General features: G+C 46.4%; 2 protein-coding genes across 2 annotated transcripts in view; one reads left to right on the forward strand and one right to left on the reverse strand.

The window, feature by feature from the left end:
• The window catches only part of LOC8036482 (cryptochrome-1-like), a 33416-nt gene extending 21342 nt beyond the window's left edge, over positions 1-12074 (forward strand). The window contains exons 7-10 of the mRNA XM_029977307.4: positions 3434-3726; positions 7159-7364; positions 10265-10362; positions 11761-12074. Coding sequence (XP_029833167.4) covers positions 3434-3726; positions 7159-7364; positions 10265-10362; positions 11761-11796 — 633 coding nt within the window. The 3' untranslated portion in view covers positions 11797-12074. The remainder of the gene's footprint in view (positions 1-3433; positions 3727-7158; positions 7365-10264; positions 10363-11760) is intronic.
• Positions 12075-12559: 485 nt separating this feature from the next.
• LOC8033822 (probable glutamate--tRNA ligase, mitochondrial) overlaps positions 12560-26669 on the reverse strand; it is a 40671-nt gene continuing 26561 nt past the window's right edge. The window contains exons 10-12 of the mRNA XM_040217752.3: positions 25048-25147; positions 22720-22880; positions 12560-12753 (exon numbers count right to left, since the gene is read on the reverse strand). Of these exons, the coding sequence (XP_040073686.2) occupies positions 12640-12753; positions 22720-22880; positions 25048-25147 (375 nt within the window). The 3' untranslated portion in view covers positions 12560-12639. The remainder of the gene's footprint in view (positions 12754-22719; positions 22881-25047; positions 25148-26669) is intronic.

The raw sequence follows: 26669 nt of genomic DNA on the forward strand, positions 1-26669 counted from the left end.
AGCCTTTGGCTGCGCTCGGACGGAAGCTGAAACGAAGTATAGCGCTCTCATGGGCGGCGCCATTTTCTTCGGCAGCAGCGCCGTCTCCATACATCCGGGAAATTCAGCGGGTTCGGCGGGGTAAAACGAGAGAGAGGGCACGCGCCCGACTCCGCTAGCAGACGACAAAACGGGAGGTTGCCATTCTCCATCTTTGGCCCGTACCGGCGGGCTGTACGGAACATCGAACTCTCGCTCGTGGCTGCCGTTGTTAAGTGATTCGCGTTCTTAGAAAGAATAGTTATGGCTACTCCAAAATCAGCCTAGAGCTCTCTGTTGTTCTATTTCGGTAAATGATCAACTAACATATCTTTTCTCCGTTACTTAAATAGCAGTTGAGTCAGCCGGCAGGACTACCCTCAACTACTGCGTGTATTACGGCAGGAGAGCACGTTTTTTATTTATTATTTCAGACTTCCACTCACGGTCGCTAAAGGCCTCCACCATTGCACAGCAACCGGATTTGCTTTTCGCCGGAGAGACCGGCCAATCTGACACAGTGTTCCCTATCTTTTTTTTTTCTTTTTTATTTTTTGCACGCAGGTAACAGCGCAAGGGGACCCTGTTAGTCTTTTTATCTAGCATAGTATTACACGACAACTGGCATACCAAAATCTAGGCATCTGCGCTTGAAATTTTCAAAATGACGCGATTTTAAACAGAGTTTGTACGCCAGCCGGATGCTAGGTACAGCCCACTTGGCGGAGCACGATATGCGGATGAGAGGGGGAGGGCATTTCTTTTCTCTCTATTACCCTCTCTGCTATGACCCTAATGGAACTTTAGGTAACATTTTATCCTAAACAGTAGGGGCGAGATTTTTAACTCGTATCCCAATCACTTCAACGCCGTTCGGGTGTCCGTTTAGCGCAACAGAGACTATTGTGAACAATCAATGGAGGTCGCTCTTGTCGGAGAGTTTGACTGTCTTTGAAGAATTATCAACTACACATCGAGAGTGACTCGAAATGAAAAGCGTGTATTCCGCCGTTCGTCACATATTCAGCAAAAAAAAAGAAAATGAACGGGATCGATTAATCGTATAATTAATCGATTAAAAGGTGACGATTAAGTTTTAATCGACGCCCAGCCCTAGTTTAAACGGTGTTAAAAAGTTACGAGCCCCAACCATTTGCACCCTTTCAGCACATTTATTTCGCAATATAAAGTTCAGGCTGGCAAGCTGCTGCTAGAACGTTAGCCCTGGGAGAAACCGAAAAACATTTTTAGGGGTGTAAGTTTGTTTTTTGTATGTGGCATCCCAAGGGTTAATTCCGAGTGTCGCATTCCTTTGTCAAGAAGGGGTGAGCCCAAGAGTGCACAACTGAAAAATTGGCGGGCCAAAAGTATAACCATATAGAAAACTGTGCGGGCCGCATCTAGTGCGACGTGTTGCATACTTTGGCTGCGATCAGGCTTCTCCGATATCGGGTGTCATCGCACTCGTTGCCGTCTTTAGCACATCTCTCAATACCATGTCCGCCATGGCAGAACGAAGGCAGTTCATGTTGAGAGTCATCATCAGTGAGAAGGCTTGTTCACAAAAATACGTGCTCCCCAAAAATTAACAGCATTTTCAAGGCGTGGTTCACCAGGTTCTTGTACTTGTTCTTGTCCAGGGTTTTGTAGAACTCATGCAGCTGAGATTCGCGATGCATTGTCTTCAGCGCTGGAGGACACTGGAGGTCGGTTAGCTCCAGCTGCATCGGCGGATCTGAGTCCTCCCATCCAACGATACAATCCCTAACTATCCCAGCAGGAAGGGAGAGGGTGGATAGCCTCTGTGGTGAAAGGGAGGGGGAGATCTGTTGAGAGATTGCAAGGCGTTCCGTGTACATACATGTTGAGACCCCACCATGGACAGGGACGGCTGCACACGCTGTTTTATTTAGTGGAGAGAGAAAACTTGAACTGAGAAATAGTAGTTCCTTCGCTGAAGACGGAGAAAAGTAGGGCACAGGGCTTCACTTCGGCTTTCCAGGCAGAGCAGGCGCTCGGTGGATTCAATGGCAATGTAAGCAACTTTCTGCGCCGAGCCGGGCCGCGGGCCGCTAGAAAAGCATACGCGGGCCGCATGCGGCCCGCGGACCGTATCTTGTGCACCCCTGGGTTAGCCCCTTGGGGCTGTTACAGATGTGTGTAAAGCTGTCCAAACAGGACGCGTTTTCTGCAGGCACATCATTTCCTGTACTTGAAAAGAGGTTTTCTCCCAATTTCGATCCGCCTTGTGACAATATTTTGTCTTCAATTTTGGCGGAGGAAATTTTTTTACTTCCGCCCTCCCTGAAGATTACCTTTCGAGCGTGCTCATCATGTGGGTTCGGAAGGCCACTCGCACGCTCTGCTGGCTGTCCTCAAGGTCTCCCCTATTGTTGTCGGTCCCCAATCTCCCGAAAAAAAGAAAATGGGAAGAGACGACGGCGAGGAGACTAGGAGGAAAGTCGTGCTGTTTGCGTGGTTGATGTCCCCAATAAAAAAGTATACCCGTGCCGCAACTTTTTTTTCTTTATTTTGACGGCAGAGGGAAGACTAAGGCACATTTCAAACAGCCGCATGCATACCCATATGGATACGGGCCATCAGCCTTATGTTGGCAACCCAATTCTCTTAAAGGGTCAAATAAACAAACAAAACAAGAAAATCTAAAGAAACATTTAAAACCGTTTACGTGTAGGAATGCGAAACTATTCCTCCACAAAACGCATTCCTACGATCAGCGTGCCACGTCTTCCTTTCGCACAGGGCGCTCCGACGGTGACATCAGGCTCCCCCACTGCGCAGGCGCGGCGAATCCCACCGGCCTCCGTAACGAAGCATTGCGTTGGTTGTGCTTTTATTTGTGAAGCGCGTCCGCTTCGACCTTGAGCGCACCCGCCGGCTTCCGAGAGAGGCACCTGCGTTGCTGTGCTTTTCTTTGTGTTTTATTTCTAAGCCCGTCAACGCGTTCACTTTGACCTCGAGCGGTCGCGCCGGCTTCCTCGACGAAACATCTGATATGACGCGCCGCAGCCAATGGGACTTTAGGTGCCGTTTTTCGCTGGTACGGAACTTTAGGTGTCGTTTTTCGCTGTTACGGAACTTTAGGTGTCGTTTTTTGCTGCTACGGAACTTTAGGTGTCGTTTTTCGCTGTCACGGAACTTTAGGTGTAGTTTTTCGCTGCTACGAAACTTTAGGTGTCGTTTTTCGCTGTTACGGACCTTTAGGTGTCGTTTTTCGCTGCTACAGACAACGGCTACAGACGCCGCCGGCTTCGCACGATGGGACAATTCATGCTCTCGCATTTAATAAGATGAATATCAAACAGCAAAAAGAATACTTTGCAACTCCAACCTGGAAGGACGAGCTGGATAGGTTGCAACACCGAGCCCATCCTCGCCACTCGGGCGTGTGCAGGGCCAGACGGGCTACCCGTGGATCGACGCCATCATGCGACAGCTGCGGGAGGAAGGCTGGATCCACCACGTGGCGCGCTACGCCGTGGCCTGCTTCCTCACCCGCGGCGACCTGTGGCTCTCCTGGGAGGAGGGCATGAAGGTCTTCGACGAGCTCCTGCTCGACGCAGACTGGAGCGTCAACGCGGGCTCCTGGATGTGGCTGTCCTGCTCCTCCTTCTTCCAGCAGTTCTTCCACCTCTACTGCCCCGTGCGCTTCGGACGAAAGGCCGACCCCTCGGGCGACTTCATCAGGTACGTCGCTCACGAGCCCTCGTTCACCCGTACTGCGCATGCGCCGTGCCTACAGCAGCGCCACCGCAGCGGTGTCACGTGACAGCCTCGCACGCCCTTGTCTCGTGGTGCCGGGCACAAATTCTTACTAACAAATTCGTTAAAAAAAATTGCGCAAGTTACGTTAACGCTGTGTGTGCTATTTGATTATAGCATTAGGGGGGACATAGGTATTATCTAGTCGGTAAGTCGAATGATGAACTACAATACAATTGGAAACTTGCTGAGCGTCGTCGAAAACCACTAAATCGGCAATCTTTCATAAAGACCTTGAGCGCGTAGGAAGCGCAAAGGAGCGCTAAAGTTACCACTCGTGGAACAGGCACGAGGCTGAGCCTGGCTGAGCGAGCGCAGAAGAGAAACTGCGCGAGCGCGTCGTCGCACCGGTAGCCTTGCTCATGCTGCAGCCTGCACGACTGGTAACTTTAGCGCTCCACCGTGCTTTCCACGTGCTCCGAGTCTTTCTAATGTTCACTGATTTAGTGGTTCACGATGACCGCTCAGTACGTTTCTAAATAGAACCCTTTTTTTATAATTAAAACGTTAAAATATTTTAGTTAATTAGACGACTGATCGTTTTATGTTATGGTGGGCGTATAACTCACCTCCACAAACCACATTTGTGTAGGGAAAACGGCAACGGCAACTCCTGTAATGCTTCAGATAGGCTCAGCTAACAAAGATGCTACTAAGAAATCGCAAATCTACTAGTGGTTTTCTCGCTTCAAGGCCGGAGAACTACAATTCATCGACGACCAGTCTTGTTCAGGGCGACCCTCAACCTCCTCAACTGATGGAAACTTTGAAACATTCGGGCATTGTTCACTCTGAGTTTGTACCTTCCGGTGGAACTGTTAATCAGGTGTTTTACCTGGGAATTTCGCGAATCTTACGCAAGTCAGTGAGCCAGAAACGCCCCGATATGAGGGAAAGGGGGGAGTGGAGGTTTCATCACGACAATACCTCAGCACACACTGCCTTGTCAGTGCAACAATTTTTAAACAAAAATGGCCATGCCACCGCTTCTCCACCCCCTGTATCCACCGGGCCTCGACCCGTGTGTTTATTTTCTGTTTGCTTGTATCAAAGAAGGCTTGAAAGGTATTCGTTTTGTGAATGTGAAAAATCCTTAAAATCAAACATCGAAAAAAAAAAAAAATAAAACGAGGAAGGATTTTGAAGCGCTTGAGGAAAAAACATTTACAACATGCCGCTCGAACTTTAGCAGACGACGCCGGTCGGCAAACTGGCCCGAAAAGAGGCTTTAGGAAGGGGTCCGCTTGCGGAGCAGAGTATGGCAATTGTGCTTCCAGGGTGGCTATGTTGGATCCAGGGCCGCACTGCGGGAAGCGACCATCGCTTCTGCAGAAGGTCCGGAGGCGCGGATGGCGTAGCTGCGAGGCGGCGTGCAGAGCAAAGATATAGTGCGCCGACGTTCAGTCATCTGTCGCCTGTTTCTTCCTATGCCCTCCGTAGAACGTAGTAGCCGACGAAAACGTCGCCCCTTCACAAGCCGTAGGTGCTCGTTGTTGTATGGTCCGACGTGGTCCGGATGTGCTGGTCGCGTATCACTCCGCGAGCGCCGCAGACGCGAGCAAGGCGATCGTTCTCCGTGTCGTCTGCTTCCCGGACTTCGAAAACATGCTTTAAAACATCGCTCGCGTTATAAAGCAACGCGATTTAACTGTACCCAGTGGCTGCATATGATGTTCAAAAGTCAAGGAACCTTTCAGTTCGCTCGATTTTAGTGTAGGGCGTGTATTTCGCAAACGCAAAGCGAGAAACACGATTCGCCCGAAACTCGGCGCCTGCAAGGGCGCTTCCTCTCATGAAAGTCGGATCCAGAGCGGCGCACGTGACCGCTTCTCTGACAATAGAGTTGGCGGCGCAAGGAAAATGAACGTGATACACTGGCTCTGCTAGAAAGGAATGCCGCTAAGCGCTGTTAGTCTACAAAAACCCCTAGTAGGGAGTTTTCGTAGACCGAGCCCTCCGCAACGAAGCCGTTACTGCGCCCGTGCGCCGATGGCCTTGACTGTAGAGTTCCGGGTATTGTAGCGGGTTGGCGGAGAGCGTTGCGCAACGGCAAAAACGATCTACGAAAATGTCCTACTATCGATAGCTCTCCGAGAGTCGACTCTCAATAGCACTATTGGTAGTTTTTTCACTATAGATAGATAGTTAAATTTAGGTTCAACTATCGATACTATCGATAGTTTCGCACCCTACATCATACTCATGCACAATAACCACAAAAAAATAAAAAAAAATTTGCAATGTAGATAATAACATTCATAAAGTTTTCAATTCTTTTTATATACATAAAAAAAAAAAAAAAAATTGCTCGTGATTGAGGGTATCTCTCCCGGCGGCTAAAATAGCTTTAAGAGAGAATTTCTGGTCACATAACTGGCTTCATGAAGACAATAAAAAAAAAAAAAAAACGGGTCAAAAACTTTTTTTTTTTTTTACGGTGTCAAGGCTAGCGTAGCTTCCACACTGCTTCAGATGAGCAGTGCTACGAGCACTTGGCTTCGTATTGTGTCCGACTCGCACGCGCTCTCGCGACGCGAGAAGACGTCAAACAAAACGTCGCGCTCGTACAAGTAGGTTTGACAGCATTAGAGCACAGTAAAGCTGCACCAGCCTTGACTATGAAGTGCACAATTGTTAACGCTGACAGAGGCAAATGGCTCCCACAATTCCGTCATCGCTTCGATTACTGAAGTCCGACTTCGTATGCAGAAAAGGGGTGAAGAGGCTCGAAATATAAAGTGAAAGTAACCAGTATACTTTAGGAGTGGCATGTGAAGTTATTTCTAGGGGAGATCGTGAAAATGACAGGCAAAGCTTACGTCTTCCGAGCGGAATCGATTGGAATGCTAAGTACTTCCTGCGCTCTGAGCCGGTCACCTGACCAGAAAATCCCTCTTGCGCCTGTTTTAACTGTGAGAGAGATTTTCGAAGCACTCGGCTGCGCTGCGGCGAGATGAGCTCCGCGGCTGTTGCTTCTCCGCAGTGCACCGGCGCTCGGCAAGAAGCCCGCTCAGCGGGGCTAACCCGCCGCGATTAACACTTTCAAAAGTATGAATATCGCGGTTCATCTCGAAATCGAATATCGAATATTCGAAACTACTATTTGAAAATTCGAATATTCGCACAATCCTAATTTGTAAGTTCGGAACCTTTGGCACCTTTGGGCCGCTTTCTATGACGTCGTTAGGCGGAGATCGGAGGACCGCTCTTGAGAACGCGGAAGATACACCAGTCGGAGACGTGTTCCAAGTACCACACCACCACCACGGCCGCTCGATCCCCTCCGCTCCAGCGGGAGAGTGTAACTCCAACGTCTGCAAGAGTGGAACGAACGGACGCGCTCTTTTCCCTTCCCAGGCGTTACCTGCCGGTGCTCAAGCACTTCCCCAACAAGTATATCCACGAGCCGTGGAGCGCACCGGAGCAGGTGCAGGTGGCGGCCCGCTGCGTGGTCGGCCGCGACTACCCTCTGCCCATGGTCAACCACCAGGACGCGTCCAGGGTCAACCTGCAGCGCATACGCCAGGTCTACCAGCAGCTCACCCAGTGCACCAAGGCCCCGGGTAGGACAACTATGAGCCTCGATGACGTCGATGACACTTTGGCATCGTCTAAAATGCGCTCTAAATGCGTAGCATTTAGAGGTCTTTTGTGATGTCACGTGACGTGACCTCGTGTCCCCTGCATGGTCACGAGATTGGGTGACACGAGACGATGTCAGGTGGCACCAGAACGTGACATTGTGATGCAACATGGCACCATGACGTCACATAACACTAGTGCCACATGACACTGAAGGCCAGGGCGTTTTTTTAGGCTTCGCGGATTTGTTTTTAAAATGCCATGAAAGCTACACTATGCGGTCTGTGCAGGTAAGTTATGCAGCCAGGGGGACATAATATAGTGGGCTAATCCTCGCAATAAGTCGAATAACTAATTAAAATTTGTTCAACAACTTTTTAATTAGTGAAAATAAACAGATGGTTCCAATTAGAAACACACTGAGCGTCATCGAAAACCACTAAATCAGTAATTTTTAGAAATAAATTGAGCGTGTAAGAAGCGTAATAATGCACTAAAGTTGACACTTGTGCAACAGCCACAAGGCTGGCGGTGAGACAACACGGACGATAAAAGAAAGAAAAACAGCGCCGGCGCGTTATCGCACCGGTAGACTTGGTCCTGCTGCACCATGCTTCCCACATGCTCCAGGTCTTTCTAAACTTGACTGATTTAATAATTTTAAATGACGCCCAGCCAGTTTCCAACTGGAACCATATGTTTACTTTCACTAATTAAAAAGTTAACATAGTTTAGTTCATTAGCCCACTTATCTATAGACGATCAGCCCCCGTATTATGTCCCCCTGGGAACACAACTCATCTATATAAACTGCATTAGTGTAGCTTTCACGGCATTTTTTTAAAAAACAAATCTGGAAAGCAAAAAAAGAAAAAAAAAAACATATTCAGAAAATTTTTGCAAAGTGCCCTTCAGTGGTTTCCCTACCGTGCCCGCAAAAAGGAGGAGGGCAAAGATGCTCTTTAAAGGGGCCCTGCAATCCTATTTAAGCGTCTACCTTTCTTGCAGTTTCCACGTCTCTTGGGGTTCAGGCAAGTCAGTGGGCATGGCGAGAGTAACTAAATATCAGTGCGTCATGTTACCGGACGACGCGGGAACTTCCTCCACCTACAGGGGCGATCCACGCCGCGGTGCCGAAAGCACGCGATATGTGAAACATTTTAGTGAAAAACCCGAGACTGAGGTGGTGACAGACGACAACGATATGTGACGTTTTTGGTCCTGGCCTTACTACCGGTCAGCCCGAAGCGCTAAAAGCTTCTTTTTTGTCGAAATACACAATATAAGTGGCGCGAACTGTTTAAATTATTAATGAAGGTAGTTTTTGTTCGGTTTTTTTAGATCAGAAACGAAACAAATGCAGTTTATGAAGTATGGAAACAGGAAATGACCCGTCGACATACCCGCCACCAAGCGGTGGAAAAGGCGGCGCATACTAGAAAGGTGTAGTGGGATCAGGCGTTGACGCGGAAAGGTCCCGGATGTACGCGGCGGCGCTGCGGTCGAGGATCCGACCGGTTCCGAACGTTCCGAAGGCCTTAGGAGTAGGCTTGGCTTGCGGTTTGGCGTTATGGCAACGCGAAGTGGCTCCCGTTCTGAACTGATATTTACCCCGTGTTTGCTGCCATTTGTGGCCACTGAAGTGTCATGCCGAATTAGTGTTTAATCGCGCAGCAAATGCAATGCGTGCCGCCCTGGCTGCCCGCTTCAAACAGCCTATCCAGAACATGCTTTAGTGGCGCCCTCTCGAGTCGTCGACACGGAGTGCGGCAGCCGTGAGCGCTCGATGAGCTCACTATCCCTCACGGCCACTCAAGCGACCAAGGACGTCATGAAGGAGATTATTTTTTGCTTGTTTTTGAAATATTAATTTGCCTATAACTTTTAAAATAAAGCGAAATTCAAGAAAAGAGAAGTTTCATTAAGTTACTACGTTCAGTGCGGTCAGGTTTGATGCAAATTAAAAAAAAACAGTAAAAAGTCTGCTTTGCAAAAAAAAAAAAAAAAAAAGTTGCTTATGGGGGCATTAGGTGAAGAAAACCAGACAGGCGTCAGATTCCCCAACCGCCAAAAAACATGAACCTGACCCGCATACTTTATAAAACGTCCTGGTATAATGATGAGAGAGGGAAACAACATTTGGTGTGTGGTTGCTGAAGAAAGAAACAGCCTCTCGAACAGTTCAGTGTGGGCTGTTTTCTGAGCCAATGGGAAATAAAGCTGTAGATAAAGAACTCTTCCCCTGAAGCCCAGTTTTTTCTTTATTCGAGGACAGCTCCAATTTCGGGTTTTTTGGTTTTCCTCGTATTTGACGTAGCCAGCTCAAAGGGGCTTGTCGGTAGATACCGAAAACACAGGACCCTATATACAAGGTGTCCGCCTTCCCAAAATATTTACGGGTTGTTTCTTTTTCACCGCAAAAATAAACTATGCATTGCTGAATGCTTGTTCTCCGCTTAAACGTAGTGCTAGAGGTCCGAACCAGATGCCAAAGTTTCAGAACTAACCATTATCTCGTTCAAAGTTACAAGTGACTTCCTTAAAAGTTTTTATAAAAAAATGGGGCCCATTTTTGCGAGTTTTCGATAAACAGTGCCATTCACCTTCATGTATCTGAGAGCTTAGTCGACCGCCATTTTTCCATTGACATTTCCAGAAAATTGCCTATAACTTTCGAATAAAATAAAGTTTATGGTTCTGAAACTTTTGCATCTTGTTCAGACCGCCAACGTTACATTTGGGCGGATTATGAGAGTTTGGCGATGCACAGTTTATTTTTGCGGCGCAGAAAACCCAGTAAGTCGTTTTTGGGATACCCTGTATTACACGGGGGCTTCCCTTCAAAGTAGTGAATGCCCTCGTGTGAACCTTGTCTGCACAGGACTGTTCCCAAGCGTGCCATCGGGTTCTCCAACGTCTGCGGACAAGGCCAGCAACAAGTTTATTGAAGACCTCAAGTTGACTGGCAAGAATGCCATGGTGAGTGTCAGACTTGTGGGGAAAACAAATTCATTCAAAGCCAATGTCTTTTAGTCATTTCACGATTCGTTCTCGCAACTTGGGTGCAGTGCCTCAGAATTTAGAAAAGCATGCTCAAGCATGTTTTCAGCATCCTCTTCCAGTAAAGAGGACACTTGTGAAGAAAGCTTGGCCTGTCAATTGGTTCAAAAATCTGCAACTTTTATTGCATAGTACCGAACTTTCTAGGAGTATGTAGGCAAGCATTTAGTCAGTATTCAGCTTAATTCTGTTTGGCAACAAACTTGGTGGCATCATCTATCGTGTGGCCCAGGCCCACTTCTGGTTTGCACACATTTATTTATTTTTGATGCATTAGTACTCTTTTTTGTCATAGGGATGAAATAATTCCAACTGTTATAAGTGACCATGATAAATAGTGCATACATTTTATTTCACATACTGCAAAACCTGCACACAAGTGGCACCTCATTTAGACTCACGCCATAAAAAGTGAATAGAAATTAATTATAATGACAAAGTTACCTCTGATTAGTAGTTATAGTTTCCATAAATTCGGAGCACATGGCGCAGTTAGGTGCGCAAGTTACATATAAATGTGCACCTAAAATATTTTTAGGTACACATTTTTTCTCTAGCACTCTTGCAAAAATATTTTTTCTTAATTTAAGAAAAAGTTTTTGGAATTCTGTTTTGTAGTTTCTTAGCAAAACCTTCAACTTCTGAAATCGTTATGTTCAGAGTACTAGAGAGAAGACAAACACTCATCAGTCACCTTCCAAGTTGAAGCTCAGAATGCTGCGAGTGCGCTAGCCTCCGTGCTGCTATTTCCAAAGTTGACATACAAATGCCGCAAACCTTAAATGCCGAAACATATATGTCTCTGGAACTGCATATTCAGTGTATGCCTGCTTGTTAATCATAAAATGCTACAGAAGCATATTCTTTTCCTTTTCGTTGAAAATGAACACATGGACCCATGAAAGCAAAATTTGGCAGTGCCCAAGACCTCACCATCGAATACCAAATCCAGTTAACAAAACGCTGACATTGTCGCATCCATAGTGGAGTTGGCTTTACTCGTGGCTGCCATGGAACGGTACAAAATTTAATGCACGCCAGCCCAGTTTTTTTTTTTTGCTTTGTCTGTGCTGGAAAGTTTCAGTTCATTCTTGTCTGTTATTGTGAATTCTTATTCAGAACATTCGTGAACACACTGAGTGTACAAAAGCAGTAGCACAGTGCTGCGAGTTGGTCGCCGTTTTGTACCCCGAAACAAAACAATGCTATAGTCACGGGCGCAAGTTTGTCTCATTAAAACATTTATTTTTAGTTCTGAACCCATCTTATCTTGGATATCCACGACAATATGGTCTTTCTTCACTTTGTCTAACCCAGCAGGATGACGAGGAGTCCATGGAGGGTGTGGTCTGAGAACTTCTCCCGCAGAAAAAAGAACGCCGAAATGCCACAGTCAATGGGATCGGACGCTGTAGATGGCAACCTGCGGCGACCGAGTCATGAGTGCAGCTACAAGATGTCTTTCGGAACAGAAGACTGGCTGAGCAGCATCCCTTTAACATCGGTGGACGCGTCACCTTCTGCGCCGCACGGCTTACCCCCTGCTAGGAGACGCAGCATTTTGGGGAAGAACAAATTCCTACGTTAGATACGACACATGCTCGGTCTACTACCTGTAAATACTACGAGCACCACGACCTATCACGATAGTTTAGAAAGGACTACTATTTTTCTGTCCGACAAAGTCGGTATGTTTGCAAACGGCCGAAGCGTATGGATCCTAATCTTGCCGATGTCGCCAAACGGGGTATGGCACCGCCTGCGGCATCTCAACACAACGGCAAACTATATATTGCTTGAACAAACTGCAGTTGAACAAAACTAGTATTTAGACGAACAAACTTTCGTAAAATCCCCAGCAAAATGCCATTGTGTGTAATGCCTTCGAATGAGTGAACTTTCACTTAAGCAAACTTTTTCGTGAGGTCCCTCGAAGTTTGTTGAATTGGTAATACCCTATATGTCACTGTACCAAGCACAAAGCTCAGTTTATGTACCTCGATTTGAATTCACTCTACATCACGGGGGCGGTAGGATATCCAAACTATCGGCACTTCTGAGCCACTTCCGGCGACTCCAATGACGCGGTCACAACGCAGCTTAGCAACGTCGTGTAGCTCGGTGCAAATAGAAAACTTTATCTGTATGATAACGACAGCGTGCCCGAAACATCGTTCCATGACATACTTGTGCTTGTTAACCCCTGGAACAACTCTTTTCCGAGCCTCGTTGGTCGATGTGCTTCCGGAGACGCAGTAGCGTCTGCTCTTTCCCCAGCAGTGTCATCATCTCCGCTACTCCCGGGCCTTTCTGTGGGAGAAAAACAAAGAAGGCTCAAGGCTCGTGCAAGACCACCAGAACGCCAATGTTAAAAGTGTGTCTGGTTTCATATAATATACTTCACCGCGGTTTTCATTGCCCTTGCTGGTGCGTATAATTTGCCCTCACTTTATGCGTGTTCAACGAAGACACCAACTTGCGAATAAAATTACCTGCGTCGAGGCAAACTGTGAGAGTGGTTCTACGCGCACATTCATTGACTTCCAAAAACTGCACGTGGCTCAAGAACAGGTCCTTCGAAAAATACTACTATTGCTAGGTTAATTGGGCCAAGCTATGGTTAAATAGCCCAGAGACAAACAAACTTGAGAGATTATGCCAACATCAAGCTGGTAGTATATTGTCTTCTTTGCTTTCTCTACCAAGTGGTAATGGCTACGAGGATCTGAGGAGGAAAAAACACCGTCACCTAGTAGAAAGTGTCTAAAATTTGCAGGGAAGGTAATGTCAGCCATCGCCTACTCAGATTGTGCAGTTCTTCTGTGGGGATCAGGTAACATAAACAATCTACGAAGCAAAATGAGGGTGCTCACTGGAATATCTGTGAGAAGTAAGGAATAACAAATAAAAATATATCTGTACATCGTTGATGTGAAATCTTTCTCAGGTTGTCGAGCTTTCTGCCTGCAGACATCTGTAAAAGTACACGTCCCCCCAAAAGTTTTGTGTTTCTTTTTTGTTTGTTTTTTCACTGCAAAAATTAATTGTACATGACCAAACGCTCCTTCTCAGCCCAAAAGTAACACTGGCGAACCAGATGCCAAATTACCTAACCGTTGTTTCATTCAAAAGTAAGTGACTTTCTAAAATTTTTGAATGGAAAAATGGGGCCCATTTTCGCCCTCTTTCGGTAACTGGCGCCATTCAGCTCCAGGTATTCGAGAGCTCCGTCGACTGTCACTTTCCCATTGGATAGTTTAGAAAACCATTTCTCACTTTTGAATGAGAGAATGGTTAGTTCTGAAGCTTTGCCATGTAGTTTGGACTGACACACTCTGTATAGGCGGGCATGAGGCAGTAAGCACCTTTGATGCACTAGCGTCCTTCCACATCAGTGCATCTACGGACGGTTGCTGTTGTTTGTGGGCTTCATGGTACAACAGCTACAAAGGCCATCCTATGCCAAACTAAATAAAAAAAAAAAAAAACACTACTATACCTAACGTGTTATAAAAAACAAAAATTTCAAATTGAAGGGGCATTAAAGAGGATTCCGCAATCATCTGTTCTTGGTAATAACCGATTCTACGAGTCCTAAGCACCCTAAAAATTCAAAAATTACGATCACGCTACATAGATTTCTTGATTAAAAAAAGTGAAAGCCGCTTACAACTCCCTGTAACGCCGAATTAGAGCGCAGCTCTTGAGGAGGAGGAGGGAAGGGCACTGGGGGGGGGGTTAGACTAACCAGGGGGGGGGATCACTTGACCTTGGGGGGTCACGTGACCTTGGGGGTCACGTGACCCCAATGCCAATGATGTCATCACTGACGTCACTGATGATGTCATCAGTGACGATGACGATGCGGCTACCGATGACGTCATTAGTGACGTCACTGATGACTTCACCAGTGATGATGACGATTACGATGCGAACGTCGGTGACGTCATCAGTGACGTCACTGATGACGTCACCGGCATCCACATCGTCATCGTCATTATCACTGATGACGTCACCGGCATCCACATCGTCATCGTCACTGATGACGTTACCGGCATCCACATCGTCATCGTCATCATCACTGATGACGTCACCGGCATCCGCATCGTCATCGTCATCATCACTGATGATGACGTCATCAGTGATGATGACGATGACTATGTGGATGCCGGTGACGTCATCAGTGTCGATGACGTCATCGGGGGGTCCCGCGACATCGGCGGGGGTCACGTGACCTCGGGGGGTCACGTGACCTCGAGGAGGGGGTCACGTGACCTCAGGGGAGTCACGTGACCTCAGGAGAGTCACGTGACTTCGGGGGTCACGTGACCTCGGGGGGTCACGTGCCCCCCACGAAGTCACGTGACCCCGGTGGGGGGCTCGCGCGGTGCATTATGGGACATTTCCCATGATGCACCGCGCGGTTACGCCGACGCCGACGCCGCTCAAGCCGGAAACGGGCCCCTAAGAGCTGCGCTCTAAAACACAATGAAAGATCAGGACACACCCCTTTCTGAGAGGAAGTTTGCACTCAGGAAAAGCGGGGCATACCCTAGCAGCAGTGTCAGTGCGGTGACGATGGGCACTCGTTGGCCAATCTCAAGCCGCGCCTCTCCGAGAAAGGTGGCTTGCAATCGGCCAACGAGCGCTCCTTGTCACCGCTGCTTAGGTATGCCCCGCCTTTCCGGAGCAGAAAATTCTGCCCAGAAAGTAATGCGTCCCGACCTTTCATCACATTTTTAATAGAGAAATCAACGTCGTGTGATTGTAATTTTTGGAGTTTTAGGATGCTTAGGGCCCGTAGAATCAGTTATGACCAAGAAGAGGCGATCGCAGAATCCTCTTTAGCGCCACTTTAAGTAGGATTAGATCTGGTGTATAAGGCCCATGCTGGTAATATAAGAGACGGTCAAATGGGATGAAAGGCTATTCTCCAAGTAAAAAAGCAAGATGGAATAGAATTTGGGATCGAAAACATTCAGGAAAATGAATAAGACGTTCGATGTCGAAACCATAAAATATGTAGCAGGGTAATAGCATCTCCACAATGCTCTCAAACTGGTGGGTTCTCCCTACAAAGAAGATGCTTGCAAGTGATGTAAGAGTGGCCAATGCAAAGATGACATAACAGAACTTCATGAAATTGGTTTCTGAGTGAAGAGCTCTCCCTCAGCCCGTGCACCGGCTTTGCAAAATGAAGTTTGTTAGTGCATTGCATGTTACACTCCGAATGCCATAAATAGAGAAGTGATGACTTTAATAGAGATTTGATGTCTCGGTATGGCAAACAGGCGGGAGACGGTGGAAGATTAGCCGAGGATGTGGCAAGTCTGTCCGCCTCTTCATTTCCTTTTATTCCCATGTGACTGGGAACCCAACAAGATTTTATTTTAAGACCTCCGAGCATAGCATTATTAAGTTGATTTCTCAGTTGCTGCACAAGCATATTTTAGTAACTTTTAAAAGAGCAGAGTGCAGTAAGAGCACTTTGGGAGTCTACAAATAAGGCTGTCGCTTTATTTTAGTTTGCAGAATATAGTCTATACCTGTAGAAATTGCATAAAATTCTGCTGTAAAAATGCTGGCTCAAGTATTCGGACGTTTCACTCTTGTAAATTGATTAGAATGCACGGCAGTGCCAACAAAAGATTAAGTCTTAGCTCCATCAGTGTAGAAGTGCATATGACCCTCATAGCTTAGAAAATTCTTGCTGAATATGACAAGGGTCAAAACACTACGCTTACTAAACTTAGTGCAGGTCCAGTCGCAGACAACTGGCAATATGTCCCAGGGCAACACAGTCTACATTCCGCAAAAAATATTGTTCAGGCAAAGTGTTGCATACAAAAACTGAAAAGCCTCACAACGCTTGGCTTGTTTTTGAAAAGGCAACAAAATCGAGACCCTTTAGCCTGCAGAAAAGCATGGTAGGTTGGATGACTACAGTTTGCAAGTACCTTGTAGTTGTATGTTAAGCTTAGGTATTGGCGTCTTTTCTCGAGCGACATCTCGTTTGATTCAGCGTACATGCTAAGGACAGGAGACGTCCGAAAAGCACCCATTGCAAGTCGCAGACCAAGGTGACAAATAGGATCCAACATCTTAAGAGCAGACGGCCGTGTAGAACCATAAACTGGAGCCCCGTATTCTAGGTACAGGAACGAAGGAGAGCGTTACACAGACAAAGGAAGCATTTCCTGTCAGATCCTTGTGATTTATGGGCTAAGACTTTTAGAAGATTGGCAGTTTTAAGACACTTTTCTTTTGAGTGACTTTAGATGAGATACAAAATTAAGCTTTCTACAGCAAAGCTGTCTATGGCTAGGTTCTGGCAGATAGTCTCCGGCGTCAGACTGAGCGTAGACCAACAATTTTGTACAGTTAACGCTGCAGACGCCGGCGCCGCACACGCGTGCCCTCCCTGTATAAAAGATTTGAAGTATAAATAACAAAAAGATTGACAAACGTGTGTGCAAGATGCCATTTGTTTTAGGCTTTTGCTTTAGAACAGTTACTGCTGCAGACGCCGGCGCCGCAAGCACATGCCTTCCTTACGCGTGGCGTTTCCCTCCCCCCAACATTGCACAATGCCGCGCGCTCTTCGGTGGCCACCTGCCGACGATCGCGCCACTGTCCTTTATCAGTTGGACTTCAGACTTCATATGGGTCGTACCCGTGTTGTAAGTTCTGAAGAGGAGCAGCGGGAGAACGAGGAGCGCCGGCGCGCCCAGAAGCAAGAATGGGCACGCCGCCAACATGAAACCGCCATTGCCGCTGCTCCCAGCTTGACTTAGCAAATTCCACCAAAGCGCCAACTTCGCTGGACTTCCCTTTTCAAGGGGGGGAAGGGCTCTCAGTACTTTTAGTCAAAGGTGATACCTAAAACTTTATGCTCATTCCGGACAGGGGTGCAGGTTCCATGCAATTCCAAGGATGGCTCAAAACCAGCCATTTTATTTGCAAACAGACCCTATACCCTCCACAGGTACATGGTTAGTTCATTCGATAAGGCCTTAAAAATATGTAGTCTGTGCGTGGTGCAAGGAAAAGCTATCTTGCTTTCTGCTTCGAATACAGTAGAATCTCGTTGCACGGAAATCGCTTAAACGGAATTGTCGCTTAAACAAAACAACTATCTCGGAGTTGTTTGGTTTTGTATTCAAGCAATTTCAGAATATTCCTGTTGATCGGAACTCATATTCTCGCGCCCTCGGGTAAACGGAACTGAAAACCGACAGATAGTTTTGGTATTGCAGAAAAGAAAAAGAACTCTGAATAATAAAGCAGCATGAAAAATGTTTTGAATATTTATTAGCTTTATTGCCCAAAATGAGCATGTATGCATGTTTTTTTTTTTTTTGTTGGCTTTTTATGAATGGGTGGTTGTGTTGGGTAGGCATGGCTAGGGAGGCTCTAGTGAGGGTGGGTGCGACTCAAATCCTGGAGAGCGCTTGCAATTTAATGGCGGCGCCTGAGGGAGAGGATTGGGAAAGGATATACTCCAATGTTGCCTGCATGAGAGCAGACACCCGCTCTGTTGCAACTGCCTCATGTGCCTTTCCTCCTCTCGCCTCCCACTGCAAGCAACAAACGCCTTGGCGTAGCCTTTCTCACTTCCTTTTCGCTCCGGGAATTGCAAACATCGAGAGGAGAAAGCAGGGTTACCAGACAAGCAGCAGCGTCCAAGATGGCGGAATTTACCATTTTTCGCGTTAATCAAATAACCTATCGAAACAAAACTGGTGGCTATAGAAAAGTAATCATTTATACCTTGCATAAATTTTTCAAGGACATTAAAGGGGTAGGGAAACGAAATTCCACCGCTCATTTTCTAGCTTTAATGTGTTGCGTGTTGCACCCTAACCTCAAGAACACCAGTCTTCCGTTGAAAGGCACAAGAAAACTAACTTTAAAGCTAAATAAACGATCTTTCAATGTGCACTTGGTGGATGCATGCAGAGCCTATTTGGGAGGTAGTCTAGCAACGTTGTGGAATCTGCTATGCAATCGTGACGTAGCAGATTCCTGCGGAGCAGTGCCACTCTTTGGCATTTCAACATTTTCCCTCTTAGCTCTCCTCCTGAACTCACAAATCGCGCATTGTACCAAACGGTCCAAGAAGACAGAAAGGAAGGACTCCCTTCTTTCTCGGACCCTCGTTCGTGCAACCGGAAACAGCCATTCTCCGCCTAGAAGATTAGCCCGTCGCTCAAAACTCGAACAAAAGTTGCTTTCCCTACCCCGTTCAGCCCTAAGCTGACAGTGTTGTGGAAGCTACGTGCGCTACGTGCTCCTTGGGCCAGCCACACGCTCGTCACCCCACGGGTACTTTGAACGGCTCGGTTGTAACGCGCTGACAACGCCACCAAGGGCAAAGCTCATAACCACGCCTGCCTTGCTACACCACGAACGCGAAAAATCCTTTCTTTCTGTTTTTGTTTGTGCCGGATATCCCATGACGCATCGCGCTCTCCGTTCACTTCTCTTCGAGCGCTTTCTCAAGTGCACCGTTTGGAACGAAAAATGTAGCCAGTCGTTCAAAATACAAACGTGCGATTATCATTTACGGTTATTATGCGTCATGCTTGACCCATTTCCGAACGAAATTCGAATATTTCAATTTTTGTTTCCGTACCCCTTTAATGGGCTCTGATGACCCGAGTTAAAAAATGAAACAACCCTTTGCCCCGTAGACTCCCAACAAAATTCAGCAATTAAATGGCGTCCATATCCCGTGATCCCCAATCTAGCAGTTGCGCCCACCCCGAGCCTGCCTAGGCTTGGCTCAACAGGGCTTCCGCTGGCATCTTAGGCCTAGTGGCCTAGTTTCTGGGATGGTGGCACTGGGGCGACAACACCATGCGCTCACATTAAAAAGAAAGGCGATTTCGATAGCGGTTGCATCACGAAAACGGCGCTTGCAACATATGCCATTTTCAAAAGTAGCCTGACAAGGATTCCTCACGACAAGGAGAGAAAAGAAGAGGTTGCTAGATCTTAAACAAACCAAGATCTCCTCGTTTTTTTCTGTTCAGTGAATGATTGTTTTAGAGACACCCTGGAGAGAGCATGGAAAGAGGGAAATGGGGAACAGGAATATTGGTTCAACTTTTTTACACAGTTTGCGTGGATATACAAAAGCAGCAATTTGGTGTTTTTGTTATTGTTTTGCCTTCTACATTCACTAGCTGGTGTTTACAAATTGTGGACTTGAGGAAACGGCATTTAGGCTGGCATTTAACATTTTTAGTGTATTTATAAACTCCATAGTCTCAGTAAATGAAACTCCTGATAAATGGAACAGATTTTCCTGGTCCCTTCAGGTTCCGTTTATTGAAATTGTACTGTACTTCGCAACAGCACCGCTAGTGCGTTGTCAAAAGCGCTGCCGCGTATACCTGTCCCAAATCTCCTTGCACTGTGGCAAGAACAGAAAAGCACTGACAAAGTGCAATCGGCACAGTCTAAGCTCATTTCAACAGACCTGGTTACAACAGACATTTGGATATAACATCCCGATTTGTGAAGTTCAGATGGTTTTCCTCCACACACAATTGACTCAACTTCATATCTGCATACAACATACTCCTTTTACAACAGACCGAAATCTTGCTCAAAATCAAGGTCTGTTATAACAAACTTAGACTGTATATGACACCAGCACAAGGGACTGTAGCACCATATTATAGAACCTGCCTTAAAGCATAAACTTTTACGTTTGCTGTACGATTCTTGCGATTTCTTAACATATCTAATCGTGAAGCTGTTATGTGCTAGGGTCTGGAAAAAAATGTGCCTATGGATGTTAACAAAAAAAAAAATCCTGTTTAAATGGTGCTCTTTTGTTCCGATTGGTCGTGGCAAGTATAAATAAAAAGAGGGGGCAACTGTCCAGCCAAACTGTCCAGCAAAAAACGGTCTGTGGCACGACAGAAATAACATAGAACATACAGGTGAGCTGGTGAACTTTCAATATCTCAACCACCCAGGAACTTGGGAAAATGCTGTCTGCTCTCTTGTTCGGGTGCTTAAGATGCTGAAAGTCTGTGGCAGTTTAAGTTCCCTACATTGGAGCTGGCTCTAATTGATCCTGCACCCTGTCCTCCTTGGTGCAGTGATGTGACAGTGCCTGTACTCCATTTGTGATTGGCATGTTTACTGCCCTGTTTCTCCCATGCATCGAAAGTGGTCCCAATAGGGTAAACAAAGGACGTCGCAGGAATCGGTGTGTCATGCCGTCGGGCGTCGTGATCCTGGCGATTGGCCATAGAAAGGTTGGCGAAGAGGGTGAGCAGCCGCAAGGGTCGCTGTCATCGCGGTGTCCCGTCTTGAGTCTGCTTCAGTTTCCGTCGACATTCTGGCCATAAAGTGACCTATGGCAGAAGGGCCGTCTGCCGCATTCACCTCTGCTGCCGTGCCACCGCCAGGATTGCGGCAGGCGAAAGCATGACGCTTCTGTTATGTCATCAGGCGGAAATCAGGGGACCACTATTGAGGGCGTGGAAAACATGCAAGTCAGACATGCACCAGGAATCCGATTTTGTTAATCGCGAGATCTAATTTGGCTCTCACGGAGCGAGCGAAGATGGTGTTTCTAGATACAGTATAGACCACTTACAACGTAACCGCTTATAGTGCAGGACCGGGTATAACGCGGCTTTTTTAAACCACCGGTTTGCCTCCCATAGAACTCCATGTAATTACATACCGCTTAAAATGCAGGCGCACGAAGGGAAATACCGGTTATAGTGCGGTTTCTGGAACAGCCCGCCGACCGCGCCGACCAACCGGTGCAAGGAGGTTGCTCGAAGAAGCGGGGAGAAGCGAAGAGAGAGGCTTCAGTTGCCATAACGACGGAGGGACGCACGCACGTGTCGTTCACGTGCGTGCGTCCCTCCGCTGCGTTGGAAACAACCGCAACGACAGACCAATCGCAAGTCGAGGACAAGTGTTCGCGCGCGTTGCGTGCCGGTCGCGGGCCGGCTTCTTCTATCCGCAAACATGGCGTCAGTTGTGATTGTCGGCGTAGACGGCGTGGTGGAAACTCATCGTTCCGCGTAAAAGCGCTATCCTTGACTGTGAATTTTCGTTGTGTGTCGCTATGCTAACCCAGCACGTACTAGAAGGGAAGATCCACCTACTCGTGCGGCAATGTCGTGGCAGCACTTTCAAGACAGCAGAAACGCCCGTGTCGTCTTATTTATTTACTTCCGACTACAGAGGTGCTTTCTAGGCATTTGTGTTTTCGAACATCGCCCGGATTTCTTATTTGGCGCATTTCATGCCTGTGCTCAAGTTGAAGGTATTATGGTGCGTACCATATAAAGGATGCGAATTTTCACATGTTTTCATCACCGGAGAAAAGTGATTAGGGTTAGCTATCCTGAACGCTCGCAACGTCCGTCCACAACCCGTGACGCCGTTAAAAGGCTGCACCAGGCAAAAGTCGCTCATTTCTTTCAAAATTTGTGACACACTTGAGAGAGAAGTGTACTAGTCTGGTGAAATAAGGACTTTCCTCAAACTAAGCTTTATTTTTCATCTAACATAAAATAAATTCTTTTACAAAGTTAAGTTGTCTCATGGCATGTTTTTTGGCCTGAAAATTGATGTTTTGGTTATAGTGCGGTACCACTTATAGTGCGGATTTTCGCGACTCCCGCGACATGTCATATGCGGTCTACACTGTAGTTAATTTGCTACAGCGAGCAAAAAATGCAGTTTGTCTGCTGGAAAGAAATACTTGCAGAAGGAAATTAAACAAGAAAACATTGTACATCCTTTGCTTACGAACCGAAAAAAGTTTATCGTCTGCTATGAACCCAGCGCCACAGGGGAGTGAGGTAGGACACGGGGGGAAGTTGTGATCGTCTGCTATTTCACGTTGGAAGACATTGACAACCGACACTTTTCTTGCGAACCTCCAGTTGTTCTGCTGCCGTACACAAGCTGACATTGACTGGTAGATGAAGGACTACTATGTACAAGCACATCAGAGGTCGCAAAGCATTTCTCGCCATTTGGCAGTCGGTGAGACGGTCTTGCCAAAGTTTTGCAGGGGTCAAAAATGTCTCACTGGTTGGTTACGTGGCAGCACGTGCAAGCCGTGCTGCCACATCCAATCGAAGGGCAAGAATGCTCTCGCTCTCACTTTGACCAAATTCAGACCCCAGGTGCCATAGCGATACTGAGAATCGCTTATTAAGACACACTGTAACCTATAAATTTCGCAAGAATGCAAAGGTACAGTCCACCAGCTAGCTGCCGACTACCCACCTGCAGTCCACTGAGCAGCTTTCGCAGGCTTTGCATCAACTGGCTGTACTTGATGCCCGAGTCAGAAGCTGCGTTGTGAAGCAGCACACCCAGTGTCTCCCTGTTAAACTTATCTGCACTGACGGACTCCAAGCGGCTGCACAGATCTTGCAAGGCGTCACCTGGGTCGTAGATGTTGCTAGGTTACAATAAGACACATTAGGGACTGAAGAAATTCATGAAATTAATGAACCTTGGATGTTATTGCACTGATGCTGTCCTATAGAAAAAAAACTTTTAGCGTTTCCACTCTGGTGAAGGAAGACCAGCAAAGCTGTACTATGGTGGGAATGAAGTAATGGCCAGTCGCAGAGTCGGCAAGCCAGAGTGGAAAGGCTGGAAAGGTTGCCGCCATCTATGAGCGACGGCGGTAGTTGTCCAGAGTTTTGTGTCATCATTTGTTTGCTGGCAGACACGATACTGGGGAAACTAGCCCTTAACAGCTCCGCTGTAAAAATGAGCTGCTTACCAGAGACACACAAGTATTTTGCACCAAGGTATCAGTTTTGTAACAATCAAGGCCCGTTCACACTCTTGCAACCTCTTAGAACTGGGTTTCTAGAAACCTCTTACAACGAGAGGACACACTGTGCCATCTATTGGGTAGCAGTGTAAACTTGGCCGTCCGGCATATTTTCTATTTCTCTCGCGCATTATCCCTTCTTTCTTGGCTTGGAAAACTTTTGTCAACATTATGAACAAGCTATTATAAACAAGGTATTACGCACATTTGACCTCAGAAATCCCGCAAAACCTTCGCTCTTGTGAAATGCAGTTCCAGGGTCACCGCATAGATGGCGCCAGCGTAGCAGTGTGCTCTCTCGTCTTAAGAAATTTTAAGAAGTTTCAACCAGCTCTCGTCTCTCTCAGTCGTACTAGGTTGCAAGAGTGTGAACGGGCCCTCAGATGGAAATCCACCGTTAGGTAGCTAGGACTCCAGTAATAGCTAAAGACTAGAACGAGAACAATAGTGGTTGTGGTGTCATATATGTCATTAGAAGATGGAGGTTCATTTGCTGGTGTACAAACATGGTGTGAAAAAAATCGATCAATGTAAGCTTATGCTAACTAGCCTATGCCGACATATACAGTAATGCATAATTTTGTGACCTCGAGATTTGTGGGTGTTTATTCACTTTGAGCAGAGACGGGCACAAGTATGTCACCGTAAGGTTGAACTTTCATGCTCTTTTATGTAAGAGTTTCAAAATCAGTTTGCACTCTAATTAAACTAGAGCAGAGATAGCTTTGTAATTTCACATTTTTTAAACATGAAATTCCAGTCTTTACATTTCGCAAAATTTAAGAGCTGCAAACATGTTTGCTATGCCCAGCTGTCTAAAATTGGGGCCGCAAAAGTAAAGTATTTTATAGCCCCAAAACAACAAAATCGCACCATATTTCAGGACGACACCTACACTATGCCTTCCTTGCACCTAAGCTTGATACAGTACTTACACATCGGTGCAATAGCTGATACTAAATTATATATTTTTAGTTTATCGGTACTAAGATGTGCAAATATAAATTTTTTTACTGCAAATCAAATATGAAATTTGACTGAAAATTGAACAGGAATATAAAAATTAAACTAAGAATTTTATTCAAATATTTCTGAATACGAATATTTTTCATTTATTGCAAAGTGAGCACGGACACTTTAAAACACTGTGGCTGGAAATCTTGTCTAGAAACCACACCTACAAAAAGGAATGGTTTTACCACACAAACAACATCTCGCATGCGTCTATGAAGAAAACAAAGAGCCCTCGTAACACGAGCTGGATAGAACACAATGTAAGAAGCTACGTTTAATCATTTCAGCCTGGCTTGATGCTTTCTTTTCTGCCACTGTCCTTCAAACTCGGGGGTCAAGCCATGATCATAACCGAAGACGGCCCACCCACAATAGTGGGCAAAACGTTTGAGATCGTTGAGACAACCAAAGAGTTTCAACACATCGAACGCGTCTCATAGCACGCCGGTGCAAAGCAGTGAAGCTTGACACGAGAAATGGAAGAAATTTGAAGATATCATATGTGATTTTCTAATATTCGAAAAACTCAAATACTTCTAAGAGTAAACATGCGCTATAAATTTCGCAACTGAATAGTTAACACTGCTTGCAAATTATGTTTAGATTATTCGCACACCTCTAAATGGCACCGCTACAAAAAGCGATTCTAACATGCAGCCAATGTCACTACAAATGGCGTGCTAAGGCCAGGAAAGAAAGGCTATATATCTGAAAGAGAGAATGAGAAAAGAAAGCTGGGGTTGCGAACTCACGGTTCTCGACGGACGGCTGGTCCTCCTCCACCAGCGACGGTGAACGCCACACGAAGTCCATGGACGGATCCAACAGGTCGTTGAGTGAAGTGAGCCTCCCCTGTCAAGAGAGTTGGCCAAACTTCAAAATCGAGCAATAGCAATAACAGGGAATTCCGTATAGGGTACAACAGACATAATTTCAGCTTGGGCATTACTGAGGGACACAAAACACAATTCATTGTGCATAAAAGCCATCTCTCAAGATACATTCCACTCGCTACTTCACTCTTTCTTTGTTTTCCGTGTTCTGGCAGGCAGGCGTGTCTTCAATTTGATCGTGTGGTGATGCAACAGATGCCCAAAAGTTACGAGAAAGCTGTTTCGTAAATTAGTATAATGATACCATACTTGTGGATGTAGGCATAAAAGGTATCAGGATGACCACGTTGGTTGTTCATTGCCATAGTTCTTCGTCGGAGAAACACGCAAAAGAGAAATGCAGAATTAAAGAGGTACACCCATTTTTTATCATTTTAGAGTATTACAAGGACAGAACATACTCAGTTGTATAACTGAGCACTTGTATATGCAAAGTAGCTTTAAAATTACGGTCAGCTACATTATTTCTAATGCGAAAGCATTAACTGTCCCACGGAGCGAAGTTGACATTGCATGTAGCAGCGAAAAGAGCAATAAATTCCCAATGGCTGCGACTCGTCCGGTGGCTTTATAGCAACGGCGTCATCATCGATACGGAGGCAGCTAAACTGCTGGCGGCGCAGCGGATGGGGGATGCAAGCCGTCGTGCCGAACTTCGCACTCCCGGGGCCACGGTGAGCTTAGCACTCCCACCACTCCCTCACCCAGCGGTGCACCTGTCACCAGCAAGCCGAGGTGGTCTGCGCGGCGCATCGCCGCACTCCCTGCCAGCGCTGCATCTGCTTCTGCTTCTCTCAGCGCAGAGGAACATGGTGGCACCTGAAGCATCTACCATAGAATACCGCGCATCCGCCCATACCACACTAAGTGCCCATACCCAAATTTGTATGGTCTGAGAAAATATGCAGAGTACATTCATATGTAAAATTGATGACCGGACAAGCGCCCATCCCCCATTTTTTCGCGATTATCTCTAAATTTTGAGTGGGTGCTTGCCCGGTATTTTATGGTATATCGTCGGCGGCCGCAACCTCGGCAGTAGCAAAACGTGGCCGTCCCCACCAGTACACCGCAGACAAACTAAGGGAGCGGACATTGATGCTTTCGCATTCACAACTCACAAGAAATGCTTAGGTGTCCTTGGAATGTTTTCTTTAACCAAATCAAAGCTGTGCACTAACGTAAAGGCAAAGAAAAAATTTTACAGGCGAAGAAATACTGTGATTGACTAAATGTCCATGAATTCTGCGATTTGAGAATTATTGCTGAAATACATAGTATAGCACTTTCAATCAGGAACTCAAACCGTAACCGTAACCCAAACCAAAAACTGTTTAGGAACGAAATTTATTCGGTAACTGGAACAGAACCAATATTTTTATCCGACATGAACTGTAACCGGAACCTGAGCCGTTAAAAATTAGCCAGTAACCAATATATGCAATCATACTTGTAGATATATCAGCTTTGAATTTTAGAAA

This window comes from Ixodes scapularis, unplaced genomic scaffold (genome assembly GCF_016920785.2).
Source record: "Ixodes scapularis isolate PalLabHiFi unplaced genomic scaffold, ASM1692078v2 PGA_scaffold5__190_contigs__length_132052651, whole genome shotgun sequence".
Taxonomy (NCBI): Eukaryota; Metazoa; Arthropoda; class Arachnida; order Ixodida; family Ixodidae; genus Ixodes; species Ixodes scapularis.